At 44.6% G+C, this 22,705-nt stretch overlaps 1 protein-coding gene across 1 annotated transcript in view; it reads left to right on the top strand.

Annotated features, from left to right (window-relative positions):
- The window catches only part of QNG1 (Q-nucleotide N-glycosylase 1), a 70,639-nt gene extending 49,355 nt beyond the window's left edge, over nt 1-21,284 (top strand). Inside the window, exons 4-5 of the mRNA XM_077448640.1 lie at nt 6,912-7,107; nt 20,329-21,284. Coding sequence (XP_077304766.1) covers nt 6,912-7,107; nt 20,329-20,561 — 429 coding nt within the window. The 3' untranslated portion in view covers nt 20,562-21,284. The remainder of the gene's footprint in view (nt 1-6,911; nt 7,108-20,328) is intronic.
- The last annotated feature ends 1,421 nt before the right edge of the window (nt 21,285-22,705 follow it).

Raw genomic sequence — 22,705 nt, 5'->3', positions numbered from 1 at the left:
GAGAAATTTCAAGACAGATGGGTGGTCTCCACAATAGCTATAGGTTAGACTAGAGTTCCGAGAATTCCCATCTCCTCTTTTCCTCAGGTCAAATGTCCCCAAAGATGCAGAGAAAAAGAAGTCTCTCTTTCAAACGTTAGACCGACTTTTGTCGCAAAAAAGTGATCATGGTGTTCTCCATAGAAGAGCAGGGATTGGGGTTTTATTCAAACCTTTTCACCGTGACAAAACCAAATGGAAATGTCAGACCTATTCTAGATCTCAAAGATCTAAACGATTCCTGAATATCCGCTCTTTTCGAATTGAATCAATCCGATCAGTAGTCTCAATCCTACAAGGAGGAGAACTTCTGGCATCAATTGACATAAAGGATGCATACCTGAATGTACCTATTTTCCCCACTCACCAGAAATATCTGCATTTCGAAGTAGAAAAAGTTCATTTTCAGTTTGTAGCCTTGCCTTTTCGGTCTAGCTACTGCACCTCGTGTGTTTACAAAACTTCTGGCCAGATTAAGGACTCAAGGTACAGTGCCTTGCGAAAGTATTCAGCCCCCTTGAACTTTTCAACCTTTTGCCACATTTCAGGCTTCAAACATAAAGATATAAAATTTTAATTTTTTGTGAAGAATCACCAACAAGTGGGACACAATTGTGAAGTGGAACGAAATCTATTGGATATTTTAAATTTTTTTAGCAAATAAAAAACTGAAAAGTGGTGCGTGCAAAATCATTCGGCCCCTTTACTTTCAGTGCAGCAAACTCACTCCAGAAGTTCAGTGAGGATCTCTGAATGATCCAATGTTGTCCTAAATGACTGATGGTGATAAATAGAATCCACCTGTGTATAATCAAGTCTCTGTATAAATGCACCTGCTCTGTGATAGTCTCAGGGTTCTGTTGAAAGCGCAGAGAGCATCATGAAGACCAAGGAACACACCAGGCAGGTCCGTAATACTGTTGTTGAGAAGTTTAAAGCCGGATTTGGATACAAAAATATTTCCCAAGCTTTAAACATCCCAAGGAGCACTGTGCAATCGATCATTTTGAAATGGAAGGAGTATCAGACCACTGCAAATCTACCAAGACCTGGCCGTCCCTCTAAACTTTCAGCTCAGACAAGGAGAAGACTGATCAGAGATGCAGCCAAGAGGCCCATGATCACTGTGGATGAACTGCAGAGAACTACAGCTGAGGTGGGAGAGTCTGTCCATAGGACAACAATCAGTCGTACACTGCACAAATCTGGCCTTTATGGAAGAGTGGCAAGAAAAAAGCCATTTCTCAAAGATATCCATAGAAAGTCTCGTCTAAAGTTTGCCACAAGCCACCTGGGAGACACACCAAACATGTGGAAGAAGGTGCTCTGGTCAGATGAAACCAAAATCTATCTTTTTGCCCACAATGCAAAACGATATGTTTGACGTAAAAGCAACACAGCTCATCACCCTCAACACACCATTCCCACTGTCAAACATGGTGGTGGCAGCATCATGGTTTGGGCCTGCTTTTCTTCAGCAGGGACAGGGAAGATGGTTAAAATTGAGGGGAAGATGGATGCAGCCAAATACAGGACCATTCTGGATGAAAACCTGTTGGAGTCTGCAAAAGACCTGAAACTGGGACGGAGATTTATCTTCCAACAAGACAATGATGCCAAACATACAGCAAAATCTACAAAGGAATGGTTCACAAATAAACATATCCAGGTGTTAGAATGGCCAAGTCAAAGTCCAGACCTGAATCCAATCGAGAATCTGTGGAAAGAGCTGAAAACTGCTGTTCACAAACGCTCTCCATCCAACCTCACTGAGCTCGAGCTGTTTTGCAAGGAAGAATGGGCAAGAATTTCAGTCTCTCGATGTGCAAAACTGATAGAGACATACCCCAAGCGACTGGCAGCTGTAATCGCAGCAAAAGGTGGCTCTACAAAGTATTAACGCAAGGGGGCCGAATAATTTTGCACGCCCCACTTTTCATTTTTTTATTAGTTAAAAAAGTTTCAAAAATCCAATAGATTTCGTTCCACTTCACAATTGTGTCCCACTTGTTGGTGATTCTTCACAAAAAATAAAAATGTTATATCTTTATGTTTGAAGCCTGAAATGTGGCAAAAGGTTGAAAAGTTCAAGGGGGCCGAATACTTTCGCAAGGCACTGTATAACGATAATGTCATACCTAGATTACCTACTCTTGATAGACTGGTCGGTAGCTGCTTGGACCAAAGCATGGTCACCACAGTCAACTACCTGAAATACCTAGGTTGGGTCCTCAACCTAGAGAAATCTTCTTTAAAGCCATTAAGAAGATTAGAGTACTTGGGTCTGGTTATAGATAAAGCCCAGAAGATGTTTTTACCCCAGGCAAAGATCAGCACCATAAAGGAGCTGGTTAAGGTGGTCAGGGCAAAGAAGGCTCCTTCTATTTGCTTTTGCATGAGGTTGTTGGGGGAGATGATGGCTTCATTCAAAGCTGTTTCATTTGAGACTGCTGCAAAACAGTATCCTGTCTGCCTGGAACAAGAGGGGCCAAGCACTCGATTTTCCGATGCGTTTGTTGCCAAAAGTGCATCAAAGCCTCAGTTGGTGGAGGATATCTGAGAATCTGCAGAAGGGGAACTCCTTCTTACCAGTAACTTGGAAGGTGGTAACAGATGCCAGCCTTTCGGGTTGGGGAGCAGTCCTGGAAGAGGCATCTGTCCAAGGGAAATGGTCCAGAACCAAAAGGACCTTGCATATCAACATTCTATAGACTCGGGCAGCGTACCTAGCCCTAAAGGCTTGGACATTCAGGTTGTGGAATTATCCTGTCGGGATTTAATCCGACAATGCCACAGCAGTGGCTTATATCAATCACCAAGGGGGCACCAGAAGTCATGCAGCCAAGGGAGAGGTAAACCATATCCTAACCTGGGCAGAAAAGCCTGTTCCGTGCATATCAGCAGTCTGCCTGCCAGTTCTCTACTCCTGGAATGAAGAATACTTAAGTCACCGGCAGTTGTTGCCGGAAGAATGGTCCCTTCACCCGACATCTTCCTGGCTATGTGCAAAAGATGGGAGATCCAGGACGTGGATCTGTTTGCATCCAGGTTCAACAACAAAGTCAACAACTTTGTGTCAAGAACAAGGGATCAACTCGCATGCGAAACAGATGCGTTGGTGACCCCTGATCAATTCTCACTGATTTATGCATTCCCTCCTATTCTGCTGCTACCTCGACGACTTTGCCGGATTAAGCAAGAAAGGAAGTCAGTAGTTCATGTGGCCCTGAGGATCTTGGTATGCAGAAATATTAAAGATGGTGGTAAGGACCCTATGGCCCCTACCACCACATTCAGACCTGCTATCGCAGGGACCAGTGTTCCATCCTACTTTACAAACGCTAAATTTAATGGTTTGGCTATTGAAACCCACCTTCTTAAGAATCGTGGGCTTTCAGGTTCAGTGATATCTACCTTGATTAATTCAAGGAAGCCAGCTTCCAGAGTCTTTTATTACAGAGTCTGGAAGGCATGTTTCCTGGTGTGAATCCAGGGGTTGGCATCCCAGAAAGTATGTCATAGGTAGAATCCTTGCCTTTCTACAAATGGGGTTAGAGATGAAACTGGCCTTGAGTACTATCAAAGGAAAGGTCTCGGCCTTATCGGTATTGTTTCAACGTCTGCTTGCTTTGCACTCTTTGGTCCGAAGCTTTTTGCAGGGAGTAACGCGACTTAATCCACCGGTTAGGTCACAACTGAATCCTTGAGACTTGAATTTAGTTCTGTCGGCATTACAGAAACAGCCTTTTGAGCCATTGCGACATATTCCCTTGGTTCTCTTGACAAGGAAACTAGTTTTTCTGGTAGCCATATCTTCTGCTAGAAGGTTATCAGAATTGGCTGCTCTTTCTTGTAAAAAGCCATATTTAATTATTCACAAGGATAGAGTAGTATTGCATCCTCATCCTAGCTTTCTGCCAAAGGTGGTTTCAGGTTTTCATATAAACCAGGATATTGTTCTACCTTCATTTTTTCCAGAACCTTGTTCTATGGAAGAAAAGTCACTACATTCTCTGGATGTAGAGAGAGCAGTCAAAATCTATTTGAAGGCGACTGCTCGCATTCGGAAAACAGATGTTTTGTTTGTGTTGCCTAAAGGTCCTAAAAAAAAAGATAGGCAGCGTTGAAATCTACTATTGCTAAGTGGATTCGGCAAGTAGTAATTCAAATCAAATCGCACTCCACCAGTGCTGTTAGTGCTTCGTGGACAGTGCATCACCAAGCCTTCATGGCTCAAATCTGCAAGGCCGCAACTTGGTCTTCAGTCCATACATTCACTAGATTCTATCAGGTGGATGTAAGGAGACATGAGGATATCACCTTTGGGTACACTGTGCTGCAGGCCGCAGTATAGGTCCTCAGGTCTGATTGCACCCTACTTTTGTTTGCATATCCCTCCCCTCAGATAGCATTGCTATGGGGCATCCCATACAGTAATTACTGTGGCTTGGTGTCCCATGAGGTACGATAAAGAAAATAGGCTTTTTATAACCGCTTACCTGTAAAATCCTTTTCCTGGAGTACAACATGGGACTCAGAGGTCCCTCCCCTCTTTTTGTTTACACGTGTATTGCTTTGCTACAAAACTGAGGTACTCCCGGTAAGGGGAGGGGTTATATAGGGAATTGAACTTCCTGTCTAGGGTGTGCCAGTGTCCATCACCTGAAGGTGCCATATAACCCATACATTAATTATTGTGGCTCTGTGTCCCCTGATGTAATCCAAGAAATGGATTTCACAGGTAAGCTGTTATTAAAATCCTATTGTTGCGCTATAAAAAAACTCCAAAAATACAGAAACATAAATCTGAAATAACAAAGGTATATCTTTGTGAAAAACTCCTCTTGTAAAGATATCAAAACACTACTTCGAGTAGATAAGTGATCAGGAAATTCTCACCATTGTCACTTGAACTGCCACTTTAAAAGTTGTTCTGAGAAGGGAAGTCTCTTGTCTCACAGCCGGAATCCAATCCAAAGCTAGATCCATTCAAAGTGCATAATTGATAAAGCTTGTCTGAGGGTTCAGAAAGAAGGAGGTGGAAAGCCACGCTCTACAGAACTCACTGAGGAGAGCTGATGCGAGAGAAGGGGCATACCCTCCTTCACACAGCACACATGAACAGAACTGAGGCCGTCAATCAGCTGGAGATCCATCTCCTGTCACCTTTTTTCTCTTGGTGTCAGGAAAACTTGTCAGCAGTGATTATTGCTGATAGCAGAGGAATGAGGCAGCGGACAGAAAAGACACTGGGTGCTCTGGCTTGAGATGAGACAAGTGCACACTATCGAGGGATATGCTTTTGTTTAAATTTCATGTCTGAGGTTTAAAACCACTTAGTGATTTTTAAAAGATTGCAGAACTGTATTAATGGGTGTTTTTAATTTCTGCTAGTTCAGCTTGTACAGAGAAAGTATAGGCATCCTGCACATATTTCATTTGTTATGGTCAGGACTACAAAATTTAAATTTTTTAATGATTTTTTTTCTTCAAAATTCCCTTACATAAAATACTCCCAAACTAAGACCAGTGCAGCTAATCAGGTCCAGGCATTTTCTTACTTGTAGCTAGAACAATCAATATATGAAAGACTGTCTATGCAAATGAGGCAACCTACCAAGAACATATGTTTAAAAATATACTAAAGCACTGATGTGAATAAATATTAAAATATGTGAGCAATAAATATTAAAATATATATAAATTGCAGCTATATTTAGTTATGTGAACTGATACACAAAAATTGTTTTAAATGAATAATTGCGTTAATATTAACCTACTAATATTGCACAGTGTACCACCAAATTAAGTGAATAATTATGAACATATAGTGAACCATACAAAATATAAGAAATATATAAAATTACTTCTGTGTAATGGTAACAATAGAGCAAACATTTGCCACAGGTAAAAGAATATCACATTCCACTGTGTACAAACCAAAGTCTCTGCCAATAAATTCACATATGTGGGACTAGATAATTGAGCCTTAATGAGTCTCATGAGTAACAGATGGTTCATTCAGAGATTTCACTGCTAATTCCCATGGATGAACTTCCAACTTTCAGCAGGCTTCCATAACATGAAAAACAAAGAACAAACAAGACCATTGCGCAAATACTATAACAAAGTGATCCCTATTTAGTTTGGGTGAACCACACTCGCGCTTCCCCGCAGGATAGCTCGTATATGAAATGATCAGTTGCATACAGCATAACGCTGGGATCTCCTCATATGCCTTCCGTGCACACAAAACACTGTTTCTAACGTCACAGGCTCCTCCTCCCTCCTCCTCTGCGCAATGGTCTTGTTTGTTCTTTGTTTTTCTGGTTATGGAAGCCTGCTGAAAGTTGGAAGTTCATCCATGGACATTACCAGTGAAATCTCTGCATGAACCATCTGTTACTCAGAAGACTCATTAAGGCTTGATTATCTAGTCCCACATATGTGAATTTATTGGCAGAGACTTTGGTTTGTACACAGTGGAATGTGATATTCTTTTACCTGTGGCAAAAGTTTTCTCTATTGTTACCATTACACGGAAGGAATTTTATATATTTCTTATATTTTGTATGGTTCACTATATGTTCATAATTCACTTCATTTGGTGGTACACTGCAATATTAGTAGGTTAATATTTCATTTTTTCTAATTATTATTTAAAACATCATCTAATTCATTTAAAACAACCTACCAAGAACACTTTGTTGTTTCAACAGAAACTGTGGATGGTAGCTTGTCTTGAATCGTTAGTTCTTTTTGCCATCAGAGATGGAAAAATTTGAATGTGTTTGCAATTGCCTAAAACTTGTGGCGTGTAGTGGCTGGTCAGTAAATGCCATAAAAATTCTCTTATTCATTCTGATCTTTAGGAAAGAAAAGTTGCCTTCTACAAGCGTGCTCAAATCCTGGTAGGAGACACATGGGGTGTACTAGAAGGAAAAGGTGATGGCTGCTTCTATGATATCGACAAAATCACCATGTTTGCTGACTACAGGATACCGCAGGCTTTGGTACATTTTGGCACCATGAGATTTTCAGAAGAGCTACTGAAGAAGCTTAAGGAAGGTTTGTAATATGGTTTCCACTATGTCATCCTATCCATAGAGAAGAACATTCTCTTTCGATAAGTGTTCCATCTATAATAGAATTGTTTGTAAAGCAGCAAAATTCCATACCCTCCCAAAGTATTCAAGACAACTTTTTTTTGTATTAAGCACAAGTTGTGTGCCACATTTAACTACCTTGGCTTCGGAAAGTTTACCCCCCTTCATGACCAGCCCATTTTTTGCTGTTTTAGCATTGCACTACTTTAATCAGTAATTGCACGGTCATGCAACACTGTACTGTGATCTGAAAAGCTCTGCTGGAGGGATCCTTGCTGTATTTAAACAGCCTCCACATACTGGATCCATCAAGTGCCACTGAGGCCAAAGTGGATGGTACCTGGGCCTCATATTGGAAGACCAAGGTGTTGTCTATAACACCTCTCCTTGCAGGGCTGGACCCTGGGACCCAGGACTTTGGTCATGCTCACATTACCTAAAGTTTTTCCTGCTATACAGGGCCAAGGGAGTTGAACCCCGATAAAAAGGGACCCGGTCCTTGAAGGTCTGCTAACGCAGCCCGCCGTGATGGATGAAGTTTGGATCTGTCTGTCTTCGGCAGTATCCTGCGGTGAGTATAAGGTAAGGGAAGAAGCCTGGGAACTGTAAAAAGTCCACCTATGACTTTTCTTCCTTGCGTAAAATGTTGTCATGCCTTAAGTCTCCACTAGACCTTGGTACGTTGCTTCCCAGTTCAGCTCAGTGTCCCAGCTAACAGCATGTGTGTGGGCTCGGCCAGCAGCATATATCAGGGGGATGCCTCATCCAGGAAAAAAATTTGCCAACAGCATTTTTTCCCACCTGGGGAACTAAGGGGCTGGGAGGTACAGCAGTAGTTTGAACTCCCCCGGGGTTGCAGCGGCTTCCCTAATACTGTTTTTTTTTCATGTTTGCCCACAGAAGCCCAGAAAGCTCCATGTGGGGAAAGACCAGAATGCTGTCCGGGCACGCGGACTGCTGGTAGTTTTAAACAGGAGGGGGGGCGGGTTGATGAGCGGAGGGGGCGTGGCTCCATGTGCGGGATGTATCGTCCATGAGGACACGGCTCAGGCGCTGGGGACGCTGAGCAGAAATAAAACAGACTCTCCTCAGCTAGTTGCTGGGGGGTATTGCAGTCTGGTCACACAGGACACAGGAGTGGTGGGGGCATGTAAGGCGCTGCATACAGGCATTTCCCAGTAAAAGGAAGTACTCGGCACCAAGCTGAACTTTATTAGCGGCATTGTATGTATACGTGACTGAAGATGCCTTTTCCTCCACCCTGTTTAGGCTAGACGTAAGACTTGCGGCTTTAAAGGATAGGAAGCGTGGTAGATCTCCCTCCTCCACCTTAGATCTTTTACCAAGGGAACAGTGGGTTGAGGATAAGGTGTTACCCTCAGGCGATCAGGAGGAAAGACAAACCGATTGCTCCTCTGCAGAGGAAACAATGATGAATGAACCCTTTTCAGCCTCGCAATCTGAGAAATTGCTGGTAAAATCTTACGGAGATGGTTTGTTCCACTTTCAAGCTACCCCTAATGGAGTCAGCTGAAAGTTCTGTTTCTTCCTTGGGTTTCTTAAAACCTTCACAGCCTTTGCATTCGTTCCTGTCCATGCATTACTAGAACAGCTTATTTATGCTGAATGGGATCACCCGGATAAGCATTTTCTCCCTCCAAAGAGATTCACAGTACTCTATGCCATGGAGGAGAAATTCACCAAAGGATGGAATGTACCAGCAGTTGACGCTGCTATATCCAGTGTGAATAAAATTCTAACTTGTCCAGTAGACTATGCACAAATGCTTAAGGATCCAACAGATAACAGGGATTCCATTCCATTTTAAAAGCCTCTTTTCTTATTGTACATTACGGGACACAGAGACATAGTAGTTACTATGGATTATAGGCCACCTTCAGGTGATGGACACTGGCACGCCCTAAGACAAAATGTGCACTCTCTATATAACCCCTCCCACTACTGGGAATACCTCAGTTTTTTCGCCAGTGTCTAAGGCAGGAGTCTCAAACTGGCGGCCCTCCAGCTGTTTCAAAACTACAAGTCCCATGAGGCATTGCAAGGTTGACAGTTACAAGCATGACTCCCTGGGGCAGAGGCATGATGGGACTTGTAGTTCCACAACAGCTGGAGGGCCACCAGTTTGAGATCCCTGGTCTAAGGTGTTGGTCACAACTAAAGATGTGCTGTGCTGAGCTCCATTGAAGCAATCTTTGCTGGGACTAGCCATGCAGCCAGATCCATTCAAAGTATCTTTTTAGGCCCGGGCCTCGTATCCGAAGAAACAAGGTCTTGCCTGTAACGCTTCTCTTTTTAGAAATCTGGACCCCGGGATCAGTACATTTTGGTTTTAAGGCCATAAAGTTTTTTACTGGTTGTGGTGCTAATACAGCTCCAGGGATTGTGGGTTTCCCCGAGGATCCCCAGCTCCTGAAGGTTTAACAGAACCCACTGTGAAGGGTGAAGATTGGGTCTGTTGGTTTACCACAGAAAACCCTGCGGCGAGAAAGGTAAGTGGCGTTTTCTAAGAAATGTTACAAATTTTCTTATGAATGTCTCCTTTAATTTTGTAAATGTTGTCATGCCTATGTGTCACCACTGGGGGCTGTACAGAGCACTTACCATATTTTTCCGTGTATAAGACGCTACTTTATCCTTAAATTGTTAGCCTGAAATTCGAGCAGCGTCTTATACACGGTCAGTCAGCCTGGGAGAGAGCCGTGCGGGTGCCTAGATGGTCATAGCTTGTGAACGGCTTCCTCCAATCACGAGCCATATGTTAGTGACGTCAGCTGGAGGTAGAGGAGGAGGTGGAGAGTGCGCAGATACGATCCCGTTCGACGTGGAGACTGCGCAGATGCAGAGAGCAGAGCGTTTTGAGCCCAAGATGTCACAGAATAATAAAAGTAAGAGACTGTCTTATTCTGCAAAATTTCAACTCAGTGTAGTTAGCTATGCAAAAGAGCATGGGAATAGAGCTGCAGAGAGACAGTTGACTGACTCAGAAGACAGCAATGATGCAAAAGAAGAATTCTGTCTGGAACTAGTGATGAAGAAGAGAACATTGATGCAACAGAGGTTGAATAAAGTGATATGATGCATAATATACTGGTATGTAAAAGTTAATTACTAAATAAAACTGTGTTCTGTTTTACCTGTTTAAAATATGGATTTCTTAATTCTGGGTTGCAAAAGTGGGGGGCGTCTTATACATGGGGGCGTCTTATAGACGGAAAAATACGGTACCGTCTCTTGCTTCTCAGAGAGCTCACGACGTGTCCAGGAAACAGCAGAGTTTTTTTTCTTCCTCCGGTAAGTCTGGTGGGGTTTTTCCTCCCCACCAGACACCCCCCGTGCTGTTTTTTTCTTCCTCTTCTCGGAAGGAGCGCTTCAAAAAAAAAAAAAGGCGCAAATGGCACACCACTCGGTGGCTTCCAGGCCCCTCCATTTGCCATGTCTTCTGCTCTCTCTGGGATCCCATAAAATCAGAGCCTGCGCTCTTGCAGGAAAAGCTCTTTTTTGAAGGAAAGTAAGGGCCGTAGATGACGGGGTGGGGCTTAGCCTGGAGTTAGCATCCTCCAACGTTCAGCGCAGGAAGGGGTGTTTCAAAAGGCACCATTGTTGCTGTTGCAAGCTACCGAGGGACACGAGCAAAGGTGGCATGTAAGAGGTTTGGTGACACAGGCATTCCTTTTGACACATTTACTACTGCATCAGGCTGAGCATTATTGGCAGCAGCAGACCTGGACTATTGCTCAAGCAGTGGATGCATTCCTTCTGGTAGTACCTCTGCTTTGTGCATCGGGCTATGGTCAGAAGGGAGGTTAAAAACGCCTCAAAAAAGGGCTCTAGAAAGACTATAGTCACAGGAGCCTAGAACCATAAACGATGGCATCCTCCACTGAGGGTAATATGGCTGGTTGGAGTGAGCCATCAGGAGGGGCAAGTGTTGCAGCTGCTCTTAACACTGCAGCCCCGGTGTATTTTACTAAGGAGGTTTTTTTTCTTCAACCATTTTTAGTTTGGAGCAAAAAATTGATGCATTAATCGCATCCCAGAGTGGGACTAAGCGTAGCAGGTCCCCGTCTATTGCTCAGGACCCTAATGCTGAGGAACAATGGGCGAGAGATGATGAATTTCTCTCAAGTGACCAGGAAGAGACTGATGTCTCCTCTTCCGAAGAACCTAATGCGGAAGGATCAGATTCGCAGGAAAGGTTGTTGGTACAATCTCGCATTGGTCCGCTCCACATTTTTACTGCCAATAACGCAGTTAGTCGATGAGCCCACTTCTGGTTTGGGTTCACTAAAGCCTCCCCAATCTATTCATGCTTTTCCTATCCATTCATGGCTAAAAAAGCTTATGTATTCTGAGTGGGAGCACCCCAAGGGGGCACGAGAAGAGGCGAATCATATTCTATCTTGGGCAGAAAACATTCCTTGCCTAGAAGAAATTTTCATTCCAGGAATAGAGAATTGGCAGGCGGATTACTTGAGTCCCCAACATATGTTCCTCTGTCAAGATGTTAAAGGTGGGGTGTTCCGGACGTGGATCTGTTTGCGTCCAGGTTCAACAAAAAGATCAATAACTTTTTGTTTTCACTGATCTATGCATATTCCCTCCTGTTCTGCTGCTTCCGCACCTTCTTCGCAGGATCAAGCAAGAAGGGAAGGAGGTGATTCTTGTGGCCCTGGAGATCTTGGTTTGCAGAGATCATAAAGATGGCAGTAGGGGACATTTGGACCCTACCACACTGTAGCCAGACCTTCTCTCACAAGGTCTGGTATACCATCCTACCACACAAATGCTAAATTTTAATGGTTTGGCTATTGAGACCCACATTCTGAAAGACCATGGACTGTCAGGTTCAGTAGTTTCTACTTTGGTTAATGCTAGGAAGCAGGCCTCCAGAGTCATATACTATAGACTCTGGAAGGCATATGTCTCTGTGTGTTGGCACCCCAGGAAATATGTCCTAGGTAGGAACCTTGAATTCCTACAGATGGGATTAGAAATGAAGCTGGCTTTGAGTACTATCAAAGGCCAGGTGTCGGGCCTTATTTATGTTTTTCCAATGACCACCTGCTTCACACTCTCTGGTTCGTAACTTTTTTCAGGGGGTAACCCGGATTAATCCTCCAGTTAGGTTACCCCTGAACACATGGGACTTAAATTTAGTCCTGTTGGCATTACAAAAACAGCCTTTTGAGCCAATACGAGATATTCCCTTAGTCCTCTTGACGAGGAAAATAATTTTCTTGGTTGCCTTATCTTCTGCAAGAAGAGTATCAGAGTTGGCTGCTCTTTCTTATGAATAATCAAATATGACTCTTTACAAGGATAAGGTTGTATTGCAGCCTTATCCTAAATTAATACCAAAGGTAGTGTTAGGTTTCTTTTAAACCAGGATTTTTGTTCTGCCTTAAAGGGATTGTAAAGTGAATTTTTTTTTTTTTTTTTTTTTTTTTTTTAAATAACAAACATGTTATACTTACCTCCACTGTGCAGCTCGTTTTTGCACAGAGTGGCCCTGAACCTGCTCTTCTGGGGTCCCTCGGCGGCTGTCTCTGCTTCCTCCCTCAGATGCTTCTCACGTTCATGCGAGCTCCCTCGCATGGTGAGAAGCATCTGCGGGCTCGCTCCCGTGATACAGCCGGCGGCTATAGCTGCTCGCTGTATCACACGGCTCCGCGTCAGTGGATGTGATTGACAGCAGCGCAAGCCAATGGCTGCGCTGCTTTCCACCCATCCACTCCAGCCAATCAGCGGCCAGGCTGAAAAATTCCTCCTTTTCATATTCAAGCGCACTCCACCAGGGCTGTTAGTGCTTCTTGGGCAGTGCATCACCAAGCCTCCATGGCTCAGATCTGCAAGGCCACAACTTGGTCTTCAGTCCATACATTTTACCAGATTCTATCAAGTATATGTGAAAGGTCGTGAGGATATCACCTTTGGGTGCAGTGTACTGCTGTCGAAGTCCTCTAGTCTCTTGTTACCCTTCTTTTAGTTGTGTCTCCCTCCCTTCAGTTGGCATTGCTATGGGACATCCCACATAGTAACTACTATGGCTCAATGTCCCATGATGTAGGATAAGAAAATAGGATTTTTATAACAGCTTACCTGTAAAATCCTTTTCTTTTTGAAGCACATCACGGGACACAGAGGTCCCTCTCTTCTTTGGTATACACATGTATTGCTTTGCTACAAAACTGACGTACTCCCAGTAGTGGGAGGGGTTATATAGGGAGTGCATATTTTCGTCTTGGGGCGCGCCAGTGTCCATCACCTGAAGGTGGCCTATAACCCACATAGTACTACTATGGCTCTGTGTCTTGTGATGTACTTCAAAGAAAAGGGATTTTTACAGGTAAGCTGTTATAAAAATGCTATTTTTCTTTGGCAGGTGCGGTTATTCAGCCTGCAGTGACTGCAGCAGACATCTATCAGTCCCTAAAGAACCAGTTTAGACAGGCTCTTAAGGAGGTTCCTGTACAGCAAGCCCGGGATTTGGCCAAACTACCAAGAGCATTGTTTTGTCATAGACACCATTAAAGATTCTATTCACCAGGCGTCCTGCCTTGCGCTTCTGCTAGTAAACATGCGTAGGATCCTGTGGTTAAAAAATTGGTCAGCCGAAGCACCATGCAAAAATCTCCTGACTGGTTTTACTTTTCATGGGGATTGGCTATTTGGGGATGATTTGGACAAATACATCCAAAAGATGTAGTGGGAAAGCACTCTTGCCAGTCAAGAGAAGGAATAAACGCCCTTCACTTAAGCAGACTTTCTCCTGCGCCAAGGGCATCCGCCTCTAAGCAGTGGCGACGGCCTCAGCCATCAGAGTCTAGAGGAAAGCCTCTGGGTCAGGCCCAGACACAAAAGAAGTCCTGGGGACAGAAACCTGCAAAACAGAATTCTAAAGCCTCATTATGAGGGGGCACTCCCGCTCGCCAGGGTGGGGGGGGAAGACTTCTGCTGTTCTCCGAAGTCTGGCAAGAGAAAATTCAGGACAGATTGGTCATCTCCACAGTAAGGCTTCATGCACACTGTACTTTGATCCTTTGAAACTTTGATTCGACAGGCGTTTGACCTTCTTTTTTTTTTTTTCTCTCCTGCCTCTAGAAGCACTTCTATTGTGTTCTATTTCTTTGCACATTATTGACTACTACAGGCGTTTTCTGTCAGGGACATTCAGAGGCTGGAAAAAGAAAAACCTTCTCTCACGTTTTCTGGAGAAGTTTAGGAGCTGTAAAAACATCAGTCTCTCTTAAACTCCTCTTATCTCTTCTGAATGTTTCAAAAAAAATTTTGTAAAAAAAAACAAAAGGTGTGTTGTCACTGTACATCATTTCCTGGCTTTTGCAGAGAGGTGTGTAGTGCAAAAAATGCCTATAAACTAAATGCTCTTAAACTTTCATAGACTTTCCTAAACTTTGTTCAATATGCTTTCAATTTGCGTCTTTTATGCTACATTTTTAAGCTAAAACCGTTGAAGTTTTTTCTGCTCCTAGTGTGCATGGAGTCTAACTCTAGGGTAAAAACTAGAATTTTGAGAGTTTCCACTGTCTCGTTTTCTGAGGTCAAACGTTCCCAAAGATCCAGGGAAAAGGCCATCTCTGTTTCGTGCACTAGACTGATTACTGGCTCAGGGGGTGATCATATAAATCCCCACAGAAGAGCAGGGTTTGGGGTTTTATTCAAACCTCTTTACGGTACCAAAACCGTATGGAGATGTCCGACCTGTTCTAGCTCTAAAGAATCTAAATCGGCTCCTGAAGATCCTCTTTTCACATGGAGTCTATCAGGTTGGTGGTTTCTATCCTACGAGGGGAACTTCTGGTGTCTATCGACATCAGGGGTGCAGATCTGCATGTCCCTATATTTCTCACTCACCAAAGGTTTCTGCGGTTTAAGTTAGAACAGCATCATTTTTAGTTTGTAGCCTTGCCCTTTGGGGTAGCTACAGCACCGTGGGTGTTTACAAAAGTTCTGGCTCCACCTCTAGCCAGGTTAAGGGCACAGGGCATAACAGTCTTGGCGTACCTAGAGGATCTATTGCTAATAGACCAGTTGATGGCTTGTTTGGAGCAAAGCGTGCACATTACGACCAAATACCTGGAAAATCTGTGGTGGATTCTCAGCCTAGAGAAGTCTTCCTTAAAACCGCTAAAAAGGCTGGAGTGCTTGGGTCTGATCATAGACACAGCCCAGAAAAAGGTGTTCTTAGCTCAGGCAAAGATCACCTCCATAAAGATCAGTTCCCTTCGAGACTTGTTCCAAGCAGACAGGATACTGTTTTGCAACAAACTGTTCAAGCTTTAGACTTGCCAGTGCAGCTGTCCCCAAGGGTGTCCCAAAGCCTCAGTTGATGGTTAGTAACCCAGAATCTGCTGAAAGGAAAATCCTTCAGACCAGTTATCTTGAAGGTGGTAATGACAGATGCCAGCCTTTCAGGTTGGGGAGCAGTGCTAGAAAAGACAACTGTCCAGGGACAGTGGTCAAGAACCGAAACCCATCAACATCCTAGAGATTCGGGCAGCGGGTCTGGCTCTAAAGGCCTAGGCATTCAGGTTAGGGGGTTGTCCTGTCAGGATCCATTCCAACATTGCCACAGCTGTGGCTTACATCAGTCACCAAGCTGGCACCAGGAGTCTCTCAGCACAGAGGGAGGTGAAAAATATCCTATCTTGGGCAGAAAGGAATGTTCCATGCCCATCAACAGTTTTCATTCCGGGAGTAGAAAATTGTCAGGCGGACTTCTAGAGCTGCCAGCAGTTGCCCCTGGGGCAATGGTCCCTTCACCCTGACGTTTTTCGGGCTGTTTGCCAAAAATAGGGGACTCCGGATGTAGATCTTCTTGTGCGACCATATTCAACATAAAATTGGTAAACTTTGCATCCAGGACAAGGGATCCACTCACATGCGAAACAGATGCGTTGGTGACCCCATGAGATCAGTTCTCACTGATTTATGCATCCCCCCCCCATTCAGTTGCTGCCACGTCGTCTTTGCAGGATCAAGCTGGAAATAAAGCCCGTAATTCTGGTAGCCCCACCCAGTGTGGCCCAGAAAGTCCTGGTATGCAGAAATCGTAAAGCTGGCGGTGGAGGATCTATGGTCTTTTCCACTACGGCCGGTGGCACCCTCGGAAGAACAACATAGGTAGAATTCTTGCTTTTCTACAAGTAGGGGTAGAGATGAAGCTGGCCTTGGGTACTATTAAGGGCCAAGTCTCGGCTTTATCGGTCTTATTTAAAAGACCGCTTGCTTCGCATTCTTTGGTCCAGGTTTTTATGCAAGGGGTGATGCGGCTTAATCTGCCAGTTAGGTCACCTTTGAACCCTTGAGACTTGAACTTAGTTTTGTCAGTGTTACAAAGACAGCCATTTGAACCGATCAAGCATACTACCTTAGTCCTTCTGACAAGGAAGTTAGTGTTCTTGGTTGCTATATCCTCAGCAAGGAGAGTTTTGGAATTGGCTGATCTTTCTTGTAAGGAGCCATACTTGATTATTCACGAGGACAGAGTGGTGTTCCGCCCTCGTCCAGGTTTTCTGCCAAAAGTGGTCTCAGGTTTCCACCTGAACCAAGATATTGTCCTGCTATTGTTTTTTTGTGAAAGTTATAGCTTTTACAAACTATAGTGTGTGTGTGTCTATATATATATATATATATATATTATATATATATAATATTGGGGTGTGTGTGTGCGTACATACATACATGTGTGTATTAGGCTTTTATCTTTAACCCTTTCACTGACAGGTACGGACCTACAGAAGTGCCTCCAGATGGCCAAGTAGTACGCACCTCTCCTATAAGCTCAAGGTCACTTCAATGACCATAAACCTGGAGCAGAATTGTTCAGCAGACTCTGCTGAACAAGTCTCTTACTCTGATCAGCGAAGAACAATGTACTGATCAGTTATTAACCCTAAATGTGACAAACCCCCTGTCCCCAGATTCTCCGCCACCCACCCATCCACAAATTCAATCCCCCACAGCTACCATCCATAAGCCAGCATCCCTCCTCTGCTGCTCCTGCCGGCTTCAGATGCTGCATGGGTCTTGGGCGGGGGGATTCAGATGTGCCCCCCCCCCCATCACTCTCATCACCACACACACACACACCCCAGATCCATCCATGCTGAGAGTGGCATCCCCACTTCACCTCCTGCAACTTCTTCTCTGACAATCTGACAGGCTGGGGATCGTTGGCAGGGGGGCAGCGGCACAGGTGAAGTTTGGGCTTTGTAAACGTGTTTACCACCCCCCTCCGTGTAGCACAGTGGGCACAGGAAGCGATCGCTGTGATCCCTCCCAAATGGCCACTGACAGCTGATAATAGTAAACCGTGAGCGTTACTATGTATCAGGCTGTCATTTTATGAATAAGTGAGGAATCTCTATACAGATTCCTTATTTGTTTAAGTAAAGTGCTGCAAAGAAAAGGACTATCGTCAGTCCCTTTCTCTGACTCAAAAAACAGATATGGGGGTCTGTTTAGACCTCTGATATCTCACCAAACCTCCCCCCCCCCAAAAAAACATAGTAAGACCCAGTCACTTTTGGGGGAAGGCAACCCCCCAGGTCTGTCCGCACCCAGCCTCTCCAGTGACGGCCTCCCTCCCACACTCACAACTCCACAGTGACGGTTTCCCCCCGCACTCACCCTTCCATGGCTTTCTCAGGAGAAGCCGGAAGATGATGGCGAATATTTGCTATTGTCACAAGTGGGTGGTTTCAGAGCGCAATGCTCTGCTCCCCAAGCCTAACCTTTTCCCAATCAATTAGAGCCTCAGGATCTAATTGTGGCTTTAAAAAAAACTCACATAAACGTATGAGTCCGGCACCCTGCAGGAGAGCGGTGCCCCTGCGCCCATAATGGACCGGTCGCTCCTTTTTTTAAAACCCCTTCCACATGGAACGGACTCTGCCAAGCAGATCCTTATGCTATCTTTATGCTGATCCCCGCTGAGTAGGCAGATGAAAGGTCTGTGTCCTCTCTGCTGATGCAGAGCAGACACAGAAACAGCCCACTGTTCTCTATGGGGCGGTTGGATGGAAACTTACTGCCTGTCCATTTCCATCAGATACCATCTGATCTGGTAGATGGATGGGGAATGGAATCCCCATCCATCTGTTTTTGGCAGACTGGACTGGATCGGAAGCAGGTGGGTGGACACTTGTCCATTTACATCAGCCTCTCCATAGAGAACAATGGGTGGTCTGATTGGGCCCATCTGAAAAACAGACAGGCAGACCCGTTCAGTGTCCTTGAATGAAAGAGGCCTAAGGCCTTGTTCACACGGGGTGTAGCTGTGCAGGCAGTCACATTGATGTAATTTGGGATGTAGCAACAGCACAAGCAGAGCCGTCGCTCCCAATTTTTATATCCATATAGGGCTGCATGCATGTCCCTGAGCTCACACTGTCTGCGTTCGGGATCATGTACCCTCACCCACACGGATGTCCACTTGAGGACAGCAGCTATGCCTGTGCAGCCGCCATTGCATCCTAATTGACATAAATAAATGGGACTGCCTATACAGTGATGCACGGAACGCCTGTGCATACTTGCCAACAGTCCCTATTTTCCCGGGATTTTGCTTTTGTCCCGGGAAAATCGGGAATGTTTTTTGGCTAAAAACGTCAGCTGGCTACACAAAGATGGCCGTTGCCACAGTATTGTTTCCCCTTGTGCGGAGAGGAGAGGGCAGCTAATCAGCTTCTCTCTTCAGTGGCTGCAGGTATTTGAGACCCCTCCCCTCCCCACTGAACACAACAGGGAGAGATCAGCCGCCGCCAACCCTCAGTCCCGTGGAGCAACATGTGATCGCTGGCTGGGGAGCGCTGAGTTAGATTAACCCCTCACTCGCCGATTGATCGGCTGCATCATGAAGACACAGCGGGACACAGGCTGCTTGCGAGGAGGGGACAGCAACAAACTATCGGCTACACACAGGCTGGATGGTTGGCACAGGGGTCCCAGACAACACAGTCTGCATGTCATGGGGGGGGGGGGGTCACAGCCCGTGACATCCAGCCTGTGTTGCCTGTGGCCCCCTTGTGACATCCAGCCAGCCTGTGCCAACCATTGAGTGCCCCTGTTGACAACCAGCATGTGGCCCCCCCGGTGACATGGAGACTGTGGGCCCCCCGTGAAATGCAGACTGTTGCCTGTGACCCCTGTGCCAACCATCCAGCCTGTGTGTAGCCGATACAGTTTGTTGCTGTCCCCTCCTCGCAAGAAGCCTGTGTCTTCATGATGCAGCCGATCGGCGCGTGAGGGGTAAATCTAACTCACCTTGTTAATGGGGACAAGGGCCTCTTCCTGACAACCCTGGCCATTGGTTGTCGGGTCTGCATTCGGGGGGCTTATCTGAGTCTGTAAGCCCCCTTTAACAAATGGGGCCCCCAGATTCCAACCCCCCATCCTATGTGAATGAGTATGGGGTACATTGCACTCCTACCCATTCACCTAAAAAAAAAAATGTATAACAACTCTCTGGTTCTTCTCCCTCTGCTAGGTCTTCTCCCTCTGCTAGGTCTTCTCCCTCTGTTCTTCTCCCTCTGTTCTTCTCCCTCTGTTCTTCTCCCTCTGTTCTTCTCCCTCTGTTCTTCTCCCTCTGTTCTTCTCCCTCTGTTCTTCTCCTTCTTCAGATTGTTGACTCAATGCTTTCTCCCGCTCTATTGCTGGGTGCGCGGTGTGCCTCTACTTATATTGGCATGAGGCGAGGTCACTGGGTGAAGTCACTGCCCGGTGCATTATGGGGTGGTGACTTTATACGAGGCGGGGCCCCAAAGCACCCCCCCATTGAGAGCATGCGGCCTGGTATGTTTCTGGAGGGAGGGGCCTGGTATTGTCGGGGGTTCAAAGTCGGATCCCTGTTCATTTAAGTCGTACGCATGTTGGACATCAAGTTGCAGGGCAAAGTCTGATCCACAGTCGTATGACTGTCGTGTCCTGCCAGTGTGTACCTGGCCTAAAAAATGGCAGCATTGATTACATCTGCAGCTCCGCTGTTGTACTACATATGCACAGGTGCCTAAGGTAGAAAATAATTGGCTGAGTGCCTAGGGTACAGAGGGCAGCATTCAATTTTGATGTTTATTCCAACTCTAAAACCTTGAGAAACAAAATTAGCCCATTTATAAATTATTTTTATTTATTTTGTAAACAGGTTGGCTTTTCCAGAATGGAGATCGAGAGGAGATGGAGATTCGTGGTTGCTCTATCTGGGCTGTTGAATTGGTCTGTGAATATCTACGGGAACTGTTTGAGAAAAAAGGAGAGAAAATGAGCAATGAAATAAACCCTGTCCTAATTGACCATTTTCTGTGGGATTATGCACGGGATTACAGGGAGGAAATTAAAGTGGTTCCCTTTCACAGGGTTCGATGTATCTATTATTAGCAGTTCCCTTTTAATTGCCATTTGGTTTTTGCACTTAAGTAGTAATGTCTTGGTAATTGCACCTTAATTTTTAGATTCTAGAAATGTTTTATGTAGATTAGAATTAAACCACATTGGTATTGTTATAAAACGGGAGCCCTCTAGTTCCTGATCATAGCAGGGATTACTGTTTTAGGAAACAAGATCTGATGGTCTTAAAATCATTTTTATCAGATCTTTTTGTAGAATGGTTGATAAATATCTACTGTGCTGAATTCCTTAATTTTTCCCCCATGTTGATCTAAATGGAGTCCTATAAAGAGGATTCTAAACAAAAAAATGAATTTCCTATTTCTTTGCGGCCACAGCTGTCTCCATCTCCCAGTTTCCAAAATGTGATATTCTCATGGCATTTACACTTCTGCATGTAGAGGAAACCTGTATAAATAGAATGGTAATAGTGCTGATATTTAGGAGACTAACCAACAGACTTAGAACCTCGGGAGTTCTTAAACCTTTTAGGATGCGTTGGTATTTCCTACCCATCGTGACGTTTTGGTGTTCAAGTCTCCAAGAAATCTTGGAAAACATGCAATTTAACTTCTTAAAATCTTTCTCAAGCTGTAATATCACTTTTGAGTGGTGTAATGGTGTTAAAAATGTACTCCTGTATCTTAACTCTTTTTGCCTTTTGAACTTCTTACATTTTGTATTGAATCCAAATAAATAACTGATGTTTTGCAAGACTGTCTTTTATTTATTTATTTTTTCTTCTATTAAGTATTAAGTTATTACTTACACATAAACGTAGGAGAAAACATATTTTATTTGAACAAAAAAAGGCATACAAATATATCAACCAAAAAAAATAGAGGGCAAAAGGTGCCTAAATGTATACACCTAAAGATCGTGATATAAACAGTGGCTTTCGTTTCGTTTACAGCAGTGGATGGTCTATATGTAAGGCCTTTTTATTGCAGGTGTGCCATGCACAAATTTTATTCAAAGGACCAGAACTACTAAACTGCATTATATATGATGACATTAACATTGTAAACACACAGAGATGTGGGCCCAGTTCTACCACACTAGACAGGTTATGCACATGACAAAATTCAGCCGGTTCTGCAGAAAGCCAGTCTGTACAACAGATGCCACTCTAAAGCCTTGTCCACTGCAGCCCACACACGATCGAATGGTCTGCCGGAATCGTTCCGTCGGACCTTTGATGTCGAAAAGTCCCTTCGTGTGTACGTGGCATTAAGGTTTGACCTGATATTATATGGTTTTGGTAAATCTGAAGAAAATCTAATAGTAGTGTGTATGGGGTCATGGGGTCCTGCTGGACAACAAGCATTCGATCAGCACTTGCAGCCATTGACTACAGTGCTGATCTGTTTATTCTGATGGGGACAGAGTCCCTCTGTCAGAATAACAAGGCAGAGATCCCTGCATGGCCTGTGTGGCTGCAGGGATCTTTTGAGGTTTTTATTTTTTTCATTCAACCTTTTGGTTGAACAGAAAGAAACCTCAAGCTTCAATCCCATCTCTATGCATTAGGGTTTTACCAAGAGGGGCTAATCCTTGCAGTGTACATAAATTTCTTTCTTCTGAACAAAAGTGGAGTTGCACCTTTAAACATCGTCCAATATCCTGTAATGTTCACACATGAATTTTTTTAACGCAACCTCTTGCACAAAGCAGCTGATGAAAAATGTGTAGTGCCTTCTTAGGGATGCACAGATATCGAGCATTTTACCAGTACTTGTGAAAATGCTCCTGAATCCGGTACTTTGTGGTGTGATTTGCATCAATACAAAATTAATGGTCGCAAAATGGCACTGTAAAGATTTGCATGCAATATACACAACAGTGTGGTGCGATTGCTGTCCAAATTGCATGCGACTTCCCCCACTGCTCCTATGTGTATAGAAACAGAAAAGCGCCATCTAGTGGACAGTTTATAAAAAATGTTAAAGCGGGAGTCCACCGGGAGTTCCGCCGTTTTTTTTTTTTAAAAAGCCAGCAGCTACAAATACTGCAGCTGCTGACTTTTAAAATAAGGACACTTACCCGCCCAGCGCGCCCGCGATGTCGGCACCCAAAGCCGATCTCTCGACCGTCTCTCGGGTGCTGCTGCCGCCGCCATCTTGGGTATGGGAATC

The sequence above is a fragment of the Lithobates pipiens genome, unplaced genomic scaffold (assembly GCF_037356315.1).
Source record: "Lithobates pipiens isolate NorthernLeopardFrog02 unplaced genomic scaffold, aLitPip1_a1.2 Scaffold_22, whole genome shotgun sequence".
NCBI classification, from domain to species: Eukaryota; Metazoa; Chordata; class Amphibia; order Anura; family Ranidae; genus Lithobates; species Lithobates pipiens.
Note: the sequence above shows the minus strand (reverse complement) of the source record. Positions and strands in the feature narration are given on the sequence as shown.